The sequence below is a fragment of the Lepidochelys kempii genome, chromosome 7 (assembly GCF_965140265.1).
Source record: "Lepidochelys kempii isolate rLepKem1 chromosome 7, rLepKem1.hap2, whole genome shotgun sequence".
In the NCBI taxonomy this organism is placed as follows: Eukaryota; Metazoa; Chordata; order Testudines; family Cheloniidae; genus Lepidochelys; species Lepidochelys kempii.
The window spans coordinates 115633318-115645923 of record NC_133262.1 but is presented as its reverse complement, the minus strand read 5'-3'; the positions used below and the strand labels follow the sequence as shown (position 1 = coordinate 115645923).

The following is a 12606-nucleotide window of genomic DNA, read 5'->3' as shown; positions in this document are numbered from 1 at the left end:
GGGTCGGAACCATGGTCGGGGGTTGCCGATGCCGGGAGGGACGCTTTTGGCTGCGGCACAACGCGGAAGCCTCTTGGCCGAGAGCAGCTGAGGCCGGTTTCTCCCTCCCGCCGCCGTCTCCGGGCCTAGACCCCCGCCGCTACCATGTCCTCCGACTTCGAGGGCTACGAGCAGGACTTCGCGGTGCTGACAGCGGAGATCACGGGCAGGATCGGGAAGGTGCCCAAGCTGCTGGGCGGTGAGTGAGGGGGCTGGGTGCGCGGGGGGCAGGGAGTCGGGGACGGGGGGGCTGGGCGGGGAGTAGGGGAAGACTGGGGGCGGGGGGGAGTGTGAGGGCGGGGTGCTGGGGGTGGGCTGGCGTGTGCGTGAGGGGGGTCGGTGGGGAGGGACCCAGCTTCTTTCCAGCCCCCTATGGCAGGTGCCGGGCACGTATCCCGGACGCCTCGTTATCTGAGAGGGTCTGGGGTCCCTGCCCGGGTGAGGCACCGGCCGCCTTCCACCGCGCGGAGGGACGAGGGGTTCGTATCAGGACCTGCCCCAATATTGCATCGGAGCGTCTTCCTTTCTTTGTCAGACCGTAGCTAGTAAGGGACTGCTAAACATGAAACGTCTTCCCCTTTGGTGGGGGGAGGTCTGAGCAGCAGCAGATGCACTGGAGCGCTGCCTGCAGGCTCAGGAAGGGGACAGTAGTTCAGTTTGCACTCTGGTCACAAGTGGAAGGGTATTTTGGTAACCATGGATGCATAGATTTTTAAAAGCTAGCAGAAGGGTCCACTGAGAGCATATCGTTTGATCTTCTCCATAATGGGCCATAATTTTCTGGCTGATACAGAGTATGTTGTTTAAAAAGGCATTGCTCTGTGGTTGTACAGTATTTAACACAATAAGGCCCTAGTCTGTGATTGGATGCTATGTAGATACTACCACAGCACAAGAAATTGCTTTGATTTTTTGTAATTTCATAACATCATTGGAGACTGGCTGGATAAATACATTAATCTTCCTAGCATAATGTCAGTTGTTCAACTAAAAAGAATACAAAAAGATGAGGAGAGATACATGTGAGGTGGCGTGCTTCAGCAGGCTTTTGCGAAAGACTGCTAATGGCCCTCTCCCCCACTCTGAAAGCAAGAGGATGGGGGTGGCGGGTGTAGTCGTGCTGCTTCTGCATAATACAAATTTCCCTTTATATGGCAGAGCTCCTGAATCCTGCTGACCTCCTTGTTTCCTTCTGCTGCACGAGATGGACCTGCTAGAAGCTTCCCTTTGAATTGATTTGAATGGGAGAATTCTGGTTAATTTTTTCTCAGCGTTCAAGAATTTAGCAGATGTTGGGATACTATTGTTTCATTTAGAAGGATGACTCAACGAACAGTCCTTATTGTCAAAATACACAAGTGTCCCAGCTGGGAACTTAACAAAGGCTGTGTGGTATTATGGAACCAACAAGCCATAGGAACAAAAGACCTCTTGAGGAAAAAATATCTTCTGTGAAGGCAAATTGCGTTAAAAAAGCCCCAGAAAATTTGGATCAGGGAAGTGACTTCTAAATAGGTTTTCTGTGAAGCCCCAGCAGGTCTTAAGGAAATTAAGCTGATGGCGTCACATGTTTTATTAATGTTCCTTAGTGTCTGAGAACTCTGTTGCTCCTAGGATGTGAATCAAAAACATACTAATAGCAGTTTGGCTGCTTGAGCCAAAGGAGAATATCCCTGACTGATGATGCTTTTCTAGAGCTCTAGCATCTAGGTGCTAAAACCATTACATGCTTTCAACACTGTCTGTTGTCTGAGTTCTAATACTTTTGCCTGGCATGCTATATATTTGTAGGCAAACAGTCTCTCAACCTCTTCTTCAGTTTTCTTTGGGTGTGCTTTTTTCTTTTGTATTAAATGAAAGAGGAAATCCTGCTTGCCTTCTTTACTTGGGAATTGTAAGGATTAGTTATTTCAGGACTTGAAAAATTTGCTAGTTATGGGGGGAGGGAAGGGGAGGGGAGGGAAGGGCCTAACTTGTCATTTTTGGTAGGACTCAAACTTTTATTTAAAATCTTATTATTTTTTGTTACATATTATTATATGTACTACTTAAGCTTGTCCAGGCCACCTGGCCAGTAGCTTGGCATGAGCAACTCTAAGTGAAGACTACTTCCCACATATAAACTGGTTTTGCATTATTTTCCTGAGCCTACAGACAGACAGCACTCTTTCTTATAGATGTGATGCCTTTGCAAGGCTATGATGGTGTTAGGTACATCATAAGAATTTGAGAAAACAGAATAAGATGGGAGTAAAATGTGATTTAAAACATGTCTTACTAAGCAGATACAATCCTGAATACATTCAGGGAGCAGATTTCTTCTTTGTTCGCTTCTCAGGGTAAAACTTCATTTTAAAATGACTTTGTCATTTATATATTCTTTCTATTTGAACAACTGAACTTATTACCAGGAAGATTAATTATTTTTCCAGCCATTCACCAATGACATTATAAAATTACAAAAATCAAAGCAACTTCTGGTTCAAATTAAGATTTTCTTGGTGAAATATTACTGTTCACAATCTAAATTTAGTGATAGAGGATTAACATTATTAGAAAACCTATTGTAAAATCTTTAAGCATTTAGGGCTTTTATTAGTAAACAGTAATTAAGAAGTTAAAGAGCAAGCTGACTGGTGAAAGCCAATTGCTAACAAAAGTTAAATGGAGACCATTATATTGGTTGAGAAATGTCCCTAATCTAGTATATTTAATTTGTTTTGACATCACTTGCATTTTCCATGTAAATGTCTTGTGTGCATTGTGAAATCCTTATAATGGTGCTGATTGTCTCATTTCTGTGCACGCACACAGTTGATTTTTATCTGCATGTGGTTGGCAGTGGAGGCAATAGACATCTTGCCAGCATCATTTTCAAACCGAGTTTAAAAAAAAAATTATTTTTTTTCAAACTGCTGTCAGGCAGCACGAAGAAAGCACTGCTGAGGATGATGATTCTGACCATCATTAATGCAAACAGGGTGCTCCAGATGTATTGGAATTCATGCAGGCTTTGGAGGAGATGTCACCACAGGAACCACCATGATGTCGTGCGGATGCTGATGGAGGAGCAAGAGGATGAAACCTGGCCAATACTTCTACATGACCTTTTCCTGAATTGGCTTTCCTCAGTAGAGCACCACTTCTGGGCTCAGCCAGCCTGTACTGACTGGTGAGACAGGACACTCTTGCAGACTTGGGTTGACCAGCAGTGGCTGCAGAACTTTAGGATGCAGAGGCTGCTTTTCTGGAAACCTGCACAGACCTTATCCTCAGCTTGCAATGCTGGATCACCAATGACTTCCTCGGTGTGGAATGGCATGTGGCCATCACCATCTGGAAGCCTCAACACCCTGATTGCTGGTGGTCAGAAGCTGACCGATTTGGTGTTGATAAATCTACTGCTGGTGTGGTAGTCATGGAAGTGTATGCTGTTATTAAGAGGATGCTACTATCCTGGATAATGAACCTTGGAGATTATTTTTATTATTGATGACTTTGAACACTTGTGGTTTCCATATTGCATAAGGGCCATTGATGGGAGCCAATGCCTGACCCCACCACCAGGCATTGGAATTAATCAACAGATTATCCATGATTATACAAGGCCTTCTTGGTCATTATGGCAGGCTTGTTAACCATAACGTAGGATGGTTTGGAAAGTGCCACGGGGCCAGGATCTTTCGAAACTTCCCTGTTCTTTGTAATGAAATGAATTTTTTCTTCCAAAGCCACTATGGGCGTTAATGGTATTGTAATTCTATCTGTTATGCTGGGAGACCCACCTCACCCTTCGCTTCCATGGTTTGCTAATCCTTTTACTGGACACTTGAATAGCGAAAGGAGCTGCTTAACTATACCATGAGTAGCTGCAGAATGACTGGAGTATGCATTTGGAAGACCGAAAGGAGGGTGGAAGCGACTCATGACAAGGCTGGACGCTCGAGAGAAAGATCTGCCTTTTGTACAATGCACAACGGCTGTGAGAGCAAGGGAGAGCCTCTCCAAAGGGTAGGAAGTGGAGAGACTTCAGAACATTATGAACAGCTGGAATGGAAGGGAAACACTATCTATATGGGTTGCACTCGGAAGTCAGCACTATCTTGTATCGTGTGCACCAAACTAGACTGCTATCTTTACCTAAACTTCTCATTTTAATACTGCCTGATCAGTGCAAAGTGCTGTGTGAAATAAATAGGATTTTGCAGCTTCAATGCACGTACTACAGTAAGTTTAATAATGTTAGGTCCTGCAACTAGTGAGTGCTTGAGATGCCTTTTGTAACACTTGCAGCCACAATACCTTATAGAATCTACGCAATGTGAAATGACTAAGAACCTCTCTGATCTCAAATGCCCAGCCTACCTCGGTTAACTTCACATGTATTAAAATCTAACATAGCTCAAGGTCATGATCAAATTATGGTCTTAAGTGCGTTTTTGACTGGTATATTCCTTGCTATGTTTTTGGCTACAATAAAACTGCACTGGTGTAATGTGTTTTGTTTTTTGTTTGTTTGTTTTTCTTTGCTTGGTCACCATCTTGCTCAGCTCTAGAAGGACAGGCAGAGGTGGTTGAGGACTAGGGATTGGAAACATCAAGGTGCATGGGGAAGGGAAGTGATGGTGCCCTTTTCTGGAAGCACCAGATTAAATATATTTGTGTGGCAGACTGGGTGAGGGGAGGAGGTTACTTTTAATTCTCCAGCCTGGCACTGTTTTGGGCATGTTGTGGGGGCTAGAGAAAAGCAGAGTGAGCAGAGGACGGAAGATGTTGCCCAGAGGTGGAATGTGACTGCCCTTTGTTGTAAAATCCACCAGAACTAGTAATGTGCAACCAGTCCCTGGAAGAAAAAACTGGTTTAGAGGGGCTATAGGAACCCAGAGGACAGATAATTGTGATATAGCTCACTAAGGGTTTTTTTGGATGCGGTTCCCTACCCAGCATTGTCACTGTTTTTGTCTGGGTCTCATGAGGTATCTTATGCCCCAGTTATTTTACTATCTGAGCACCTCACAATCTCTTCAATGTATTTATCCTCACAACACCCCTGTGAAGTAGGAAAGTGATTTTTACAGATGGGGAACTGAGGCACAAAGTGACTTCGGGAACATTGACACAGCAAAAAAAAAGACCTGTGGCAGTGAGTCTCAGAGCCTGGCTCAGCTGTCCTGAGCTGGGGCTGTAGGGCTAAAAATAGAAGTGTAGATGTTCAGGCTCATACCCTTCCCTTTATTGAGTTTCAGAGCTCAGGCTCTAGCTTGAGTCCAAACATCTACATAGCTCTTTTTAGCTCCACAGTCTGAGCCCGAGGACACTGACCTGGGCTCTCAGACTTGCTGCCCAGGTCTTTTTTTACAGTGTAGAGGATACCCTGAGTGACTTGCCCAAAGTCACGCAGGAAGTCTGTAGTGGAGCAGAAATTGAATCCAGGTCTTCTCAGTGGCAGGTGGACAGCCTTCCTCCTATCCATCCATGTCTCTGACTGGGTCATCACTGGCTTCTCCAGCTGGTTTTCAGGCAAACTGAAGAGATCTTGGCTGTCCGGTTCATTTGCTTCTGGTCAGGGTCTGTGGTTGACTGTATGGCTTTTGAAAAGTTTCTGCCTCATCACAGATCATGGCAAACTGTCCAAAATTTACTGGGATTCTGTGATGGCATCTCATGCAAAAATCACGTCCAGCTCCTCAGAGTATGCACATGTGCTAGGAATGTTACTGGAGGTCTGGTGTTTTGTCTTTGGTGACTTTGCAATTCTTTTGCAGCTTTTTGGCTTTCCCTGATGGTGTGGTCTGGGAACACCCCTTCTCCAGTATTTGCTCTAATGGTCGATCTTTGCTTTCTGGCAGCTACTGGAAAGATGAGACTGAATTTGCTTCTCTACCCCGAGGGCAAGTAATCCCTCTCCTGATGGGATCATGAGGAAGTGGTGTCTGTGGCCTTGACATGAATGAATTGTAAACAAAGCGGGGGGGGGAGGTGTCTCCAGTCAGGATGAACCTGGAGCAGTGGAAGGCGCACAGGTAACCAGATAGAGTAACAACCCAGATGTAAAGTAATGCAGAGTGAATGAATAGTAGGAGGGCTACCTGAAGTGATATAGTTCACTCAAACTGGGGATGCTTCCCCATGACCCTTGCAGTGGTATAACTCATTCTGAAATAGTTGTCACTTCCAAATTGGATTAATTATACGTAATGGGATAAAAATCAAGATGAAGTGAGAAAACATCATTTGTGAACACAAGGCAACTCACGCTGAAAAAACTAAAGCTATATGGTAAAAACTTTTTATTAACAAAAAGCCTCAGACATCGCTGTAAAGAGGAAATGTTGCAGTTACTCTAGTGTTGTGCTTTTTTATCAGCTATGTTAGACAGGACAATACCATTTTCTACAATTTTGAAAATAGAAGTGTTTTAGAATGAGCATGGGGAGGGGGAGAATCCTTGGAGTTTTGCCATTGGTTTAGCTGGATCTGGGTTGTCACTGCTTACTTGATTTTTGCCTAATGTTTGAGACTAGTTGAAAGTTAGAAAGGTCTTTTGCAGTGGGTGTTGTTTTTGAAGACTGGCTGGGCTATAGTGCTTTTTGGGGGATCTGGCAAGTTCACTTCTGTGAAGGAGACCCTGATGGCTTCTGTAGTTGACTGCATAGTTCTTAACTGTCTTTCACCCTTTTAAAATTTACTGATTTAACATTTTATTGTTCAGTTGGTATGCGGGCTTTGTGTGCATGTCTGTGTCGTGTTGTTGTGTCGTGGCTGACCCACGCAGAGATAATGGATTTATTAGTAATACTAGTAAGAGGATCATCTTCCTTAGCTCTGGTGTTAAAAGCCTCTTGCCTTTTCTTGAAGTGAGAGGATCCTGGTTTTAGTCCCAGTCCATGAGGACAGAATGCACCCCTGTATTCACACCCTAGACACAATTGTCATAAACTTTGTACAAGGCATGTCACGTGAGGCATCATTTGAAAACTTGTAACACACTAATCAGTAAGGCTACATTTTAGTCATGGGTATTTTTAGTAAGTCATGGACAGGTTACGGGCAGTAAACAAAAATTCAAAGCCTGTGTCCAAAGACCTGTCCATGACTTGTACTATATACCTCTGACTAAATCTTGGTGGGAGGGGCGGCCCAGGGGGGTACTGCGGGAATTTGGGTGGGTGGGGGTGGATCACAGGGGCCTCTGTGGGTACTCGGGGTGGGGGGCAGCAGCGACCCAGGCAGTGGTGTGCGGCCCAGTACGCCTGCTGGTGCTGGGGGTCGGGGGCACAGTCAGCAGGGATGTCAGTCTCCCCGTCTGGCTCTGCGCCTCCCTGGAAGTGGCAATATTCCCCCTCCCTCAGCTCCTAGGTGAAGGCCCTGGCTTTGCAGCTCCAGTTGGCCAGGAATCATGGCCAACTGGAGCTGAGGGGGCTGGTGCCTGCAGGCGGAGGCAGTGTGCTGAGCCCCCTGGCTGCGCCCCCACCTAGGAGCCGTGGGATGTTGCTACTTCTGGGGAGCCCCTCTCCCCCACGAGATAAGTGCCTCTCTGAGCCCTCACTCCCTCCTGCGCCCCATCCCTGAGAACCTTCCCACACCCAAACTCCTGTTGTTGTTGGGGAAGGGGGGGACACGGCGGCCCAAGACTGCCCCAACAGCGGCCGGTGTGGCTGACGCAGGGGCTTAGCCAGACCCACCGGCCACTGCAGAAGTCACGAAGGTCCCGGAAAGTCACAGAATCCATGACAAACTCAGTCTTACTAATCAGTAAAATGCATGTAGCACCATCATGTATAAAGTTATGAACTGTGATGTTGTATATAAGAAAGCTGACAATTTATATCACTGTTACATAGTTTCCATAAATCTTATACAAAATGTATCATGTAAGATGTCAATGGAAAAGTTGTTTTGCTAAGCATGATTATACTGTTTATAGGCAAGTATCATCTTTGTATCTGATGTTTATGAATATTGGCTATGTGCTTGTATCTTAAACCTGTGTTTGTATTCCTGGATGACACCCTCTAGATAAATTTACATCATGTCTAGACAGCTATGTATTGATGGCCAATCAAGGACACTCAGCTTACACAATGGGCCATAGGAGAAACTCATCCTGCCCAGATAGCTCTGCCTGAGGATGCTTCAGACAGCAAGGGGCCAATGGCCACATACTGTGAATCAGCAAACGGTGATATGCTCATGTGACCCTGGACGCCATCTTGGGCCAGTAACTTTCTGCACACACAGTCTATGGGCTTCGTTTGGGACAGTCCATTTCCATGCACATGGCAGAGGATATAAAAAGACACCTGAGACATTTCCATGTTGCCTCTTTTTCCTGCGCTAATTGTATGGTCTGTGGATTTACAACTAAAAGGAGCATCCTGAACTATAGACTGAAGACCTTCCTGTCTTTTGGAAGTTACCAGAAAGACTTTATAAGCCAGCAGTCTATTCCATCACTGCTTCAAACCTGATGTAAGGACTTCGCAATCATTTGTATGTATATGATCTGTTAACCATTTATAACTCCCTTCCTTCTTTTCTTTTATTAATAAATATTTAGTTGGCTTTCTGAGGGTTGACTGACAGCATCATATTTGGGTAAGATCTGTGATTCATATTGACCTGATGGTATGTGTGTGATCCTCTGGGATTAGTAAGAAACTCACATATGATGAATTCGGTTTTCAATATTAGACCTCTTTATCTGGATGGGAGCCAAAGGCTGGAATGTCTAAGGGGGACTGTGTTTGGCTTGTAGTTAACCGGTGTGTTACTGCAGAAGGTCTTTTGTTACTGGCTTGGTGAATCTAATTATATAATAAACCACCAGTTTTGACAATTGTCTGCCCTATTTCTTGCAGTCTGCCCTGAGTATGGCATTTGCACTGTGGCTCATCCCAGGCACCTGGTCACATGAACATCAACTGAAATCATGACTGAAGTACGTTTCTCAGATACGTCTGGGGAGTGGTTAAACCTGTTCCTCAAAGACAAAGGACTGGCGCCCTAGCCAGGTGTCAACAAAGCTGATGGGCCGTTACTTACCAAGTGGCCATTCTTTGGCAAGAAAGGGAGAAAGGGGCAAAGAGATCTGCATCTTATCAATGAAACAGCATGGAGTCTCCTTCCTCCAGCAGACTGCCTGTCTCCTGATTCTCAGCTGGAAATGCTTTTCAGAGAGGGATTAAAAACTATAAAAAGGAAGGGCAAACACCTCAAGGCATTCCTCTCTCTCTCCTTGTCCATCTCCCTCATTGCACCTGAGGAGACAAAAGGAGCAGTTGAACTCTACGGGAGTATGGTCATTTAGTGCTAGAAACGTGATAAAAAACTTTGCTTGAATTTAATATACTGTAATTTGTTAAGTTAGGCACTAAAAAGCATTTTATCTTTATTTTCTTGTAATCATTTCTGAATTTTATGCCTCATTGCTTGTACTCAAAATCTATCTCTTTGTAGTTAATAAACTTGTTTTATTGTTTCATCTAATCCAGTATGTTTAAATTGAAGTATCTGGGTTACTCCATTTAGGGTAGTAAATTGCATGTATATTATTACCTTAAAGGAATAATGGACTTCATATATTTGGACTGCTGGACAGTATATGACATACATTTCGGGGGCGGGGGGGAAATCTGAGATTGGGCGTGTGTTGTGGTCACCCAGCAGGTGAGAGCCAGAGGGTAACCCAAGTGTGGTTGGCAGGCTGCAGCTACACACAGACACTCAGGGTGTGACTTGCATGCTGGAAGGCTGTTTGTGAGCGGTCCTGGTGGGAGCTAATACCAGCAATGTATTATAAGGCACTCAAGGTTTCAGGGCAGGAGTGACAGAGCCCCTCACTAATCTGGATTGCACCACAGTATGTCACAATTTTATACACTAATTTTACACCAAAAAGGATCCTTTGTGTCAGATACTAAGAACTAGCACAGATAAGGTTTTTCTAAAATTGTATACATAACTTTTTTTTGCTGGGAAGAGCAAAATTTTATTTCTCTCTTCATAATTCTATTTTAGATGAGAAGAAGCAGATGGTTGCAAATGTGGAGAAACAGCTAGAAGAAGCAAGAGAGCTGGTACGTCACAGAATTTTGAATGTTATATGAAAATTCCTGTGGAACAAATAAATGAAAGTACCATTAATGTAATATTCAGCGTATACAGTATTCAGAAATAATGTCCTATCCATAGTAATGTGAGACTTTTATTAGAATATGAAACACAAGCAGAAATGTATCAAACAGTACAATCTTCTGTTAAGTAACATATTCTCTGTACCTTTGTAGTAGACTTTTAGTAGGGTTACCAATATCCGTATTTTCCCGGACATGTCCCCCTTTTTGGTTCTTAAATTGCCGTCTGGGAGGAATTTTTAAATATCTAGAAACGTCTGGGATTTTGCCATTATTATTTTTCCCCAAAGAAGAATTGATCAAGAAAGAGAGTGAATGTTGATCACTCGAGAGAGTGCCCGCTTTTCCCCCCGAGCTCCCAATGCTTGCACCACGAAACAGCTGTTTTGCACGGCTGGGTGGGAGGACGGGAAACGTGGCATGCTCAGGGGAGGAGGCAGGGCCGGGGCGGGGATTTGGGGAAGGGGTCCAATGGGGCAGGGAGGGGGCAGAGTTGGGGCGGGGACTTTGGGGAAGGGGTTGGAATGGGGGCGGGGAAGGCGTGGAGTTTGTGCGGGGTGCAAGCAAATCCTTCCCCACCCCAGGGTGGAGTGTCCTCTCTTTTGAATGTTCAAATGTGGTAAAGGGGCTTTGAGGTATGTTTTTAGAAATCTGTGTGTGGTAACGTTTTGTATTTCTGTAATGCCTTAACATTGGAAGATCGTAAAGTGCTCTAGAAAGCCTAGTTAATATGACCTGCCTAATATGCTTGTGAAGTAGATATTGGGTAAATGGAGGCACGGAGCTGTTAAGTGAGATGCCTGATATCTTACTGGGATTTGGTGGTAGTACTGGATATTGATCCTAGAAGACATTGTCTAGATATTGGATATACTGAGACACCACATTCCAATAAACAGCTATGGGGTTTTATAGTATTCCCACGATCAACAGTCATATTTCTTACGATAAAAAATAATGCAGAAATTATAAGAAGGAAAAATATAAGTGCTAGAACAGTAAATAATGGATTTCAGATGGTAAATATCCAGATATGTGGCTTGGGTGTGCCCAGAATTTCAGGGCAGTTATTTATTGTATGTATTTATGCAGCAAGTTATGTAAGAGGAGTATGTGTGTGTGAGAGAGGAAATGCTGCTTGTAATAACATCCATGGATGGAAGGCAGTATAAGAGTGCAAATTCTTTTTCTAATGTTTGTTAGATTGATATCAACATGAGTAATGTCATATTAGCCTTTTCATCAAAGCATTAACTTCTCGTAATATGTAGCATGATGGAATTTCATCTGTGCACCTTGTGTGGGAGGTTTGGAGCACTTCAACTAAAGTATACAAGTCTTATTGCTTGTATTCTTGTTCTTTAGGCTAAGGGCTGGGTTCTACTTTTGATTGTGCACATGTGATTCCTACTGACCTCACTGGATGGCCTGTACTTGCTTCTGGTGGCTGAAATGGGCCCTTATTCTCATGAATTCTCAAGCCAGGCAAAGTCAGGGAAGCTCCTAATTGTCTGAACTGTTTTTCCTCCTTCCTCCTCTTCCCAGTATAGCTAATAAGGCTCCCTGTTGAATCCTAGTAATTACTCAGGAAGGAGCTTCATAATAAATGGAAATAAATTTTGTTTTTTGCAAGTCCAGCAAACAAGCTTTCGGTTTCTCTTTGCCTAAATGTCTGGGGTGTAGTTTAAGTTGTGGCTGAGGGGACAATGAGATGTGGTATTCAATTGCACCTGCGACTGGTTTTTTCCACGTGGTGAATAGCAGTTTGCTTGTGGGGGATTTGGGCTCCCTGTTACAATTGGATTATGAGTTTGATCTACTAGTTTCAAAAATATAGCCTGAGCATTAGGCTATGGAGCTGAATTTAGTGATTCCATTCCTAACCTTTCTAAGTAATTATGTCAGTGATCCTGTTACTGCTTGTTATGAGCACTAGTTGATGAGTTCTATTTAAATTGTACACACTCCAGTGCTGGGACTGTGTCATATTCTTGTCATACATTTTATGATACTTTAGAAATGCTTTTTTACTCCTGAGCATGGGGATACAAAAGGGTGATATGGCCAAAGCAAATTCATGATGTTTGCTTACACAGCTGGAGCCCTTGTTTCACAGTCAGATCCCTCCTTTGGATAGAACCGTAGGCAGGAACTTGGGAGATTTGGGGTCAATACCTGACTCAGCCACAGACTTTCTGTGTAACCTTGGGAAAGTTACCTAATAGCTCTGTCTCGGTATCCTTATTCTGAAAGAGTGATACTATTATTTCCCTACCTCGCAGGTGTGTTCCAAAGATAAATTAAATGATTGCTAGGTGCTCTGATATTATGATGATTGGAGCAATGTAAGTATATAACAGACCTTCTCTTTTTTTTCTCTCTCCCTCACAGTATTAGTACAAGGCAATTACATTGTAAGTGTTTTGGTGAC

General features: G+C 43.9%; 1 protein-coding gene across 8 annotated transcripts in view; it reads left to right on the top strand.

Moving 5' to 3' along the window:
* Window positions 1–60: 60 nt before the first annotated feature.
* Window positions 61–12606, top strand: part of VTI1A (vesicle transport through interaction with t-SNAREs 1A) — a 352051-nt gene continuing 339505 nt past the window's right edge. For all 8 annotated transcript variants that reach the window (XM_073354362.1, XM_073354360.1, XM_073354361.1 and 5 more), the window contains exons 1-2: window positions 61–238; window positions 10060–10118. In XM_073354362.1, the coding sequence (XP_073210463.1) occupies window positions 145–238; window positions 10060–10118 (153 nt within the window). In that variant the 5' untranslated portion in view covers window positions 61–144. The remainder of the gene's footprint in view (window positions 239–10059; window positions 10119–12606) is intronic.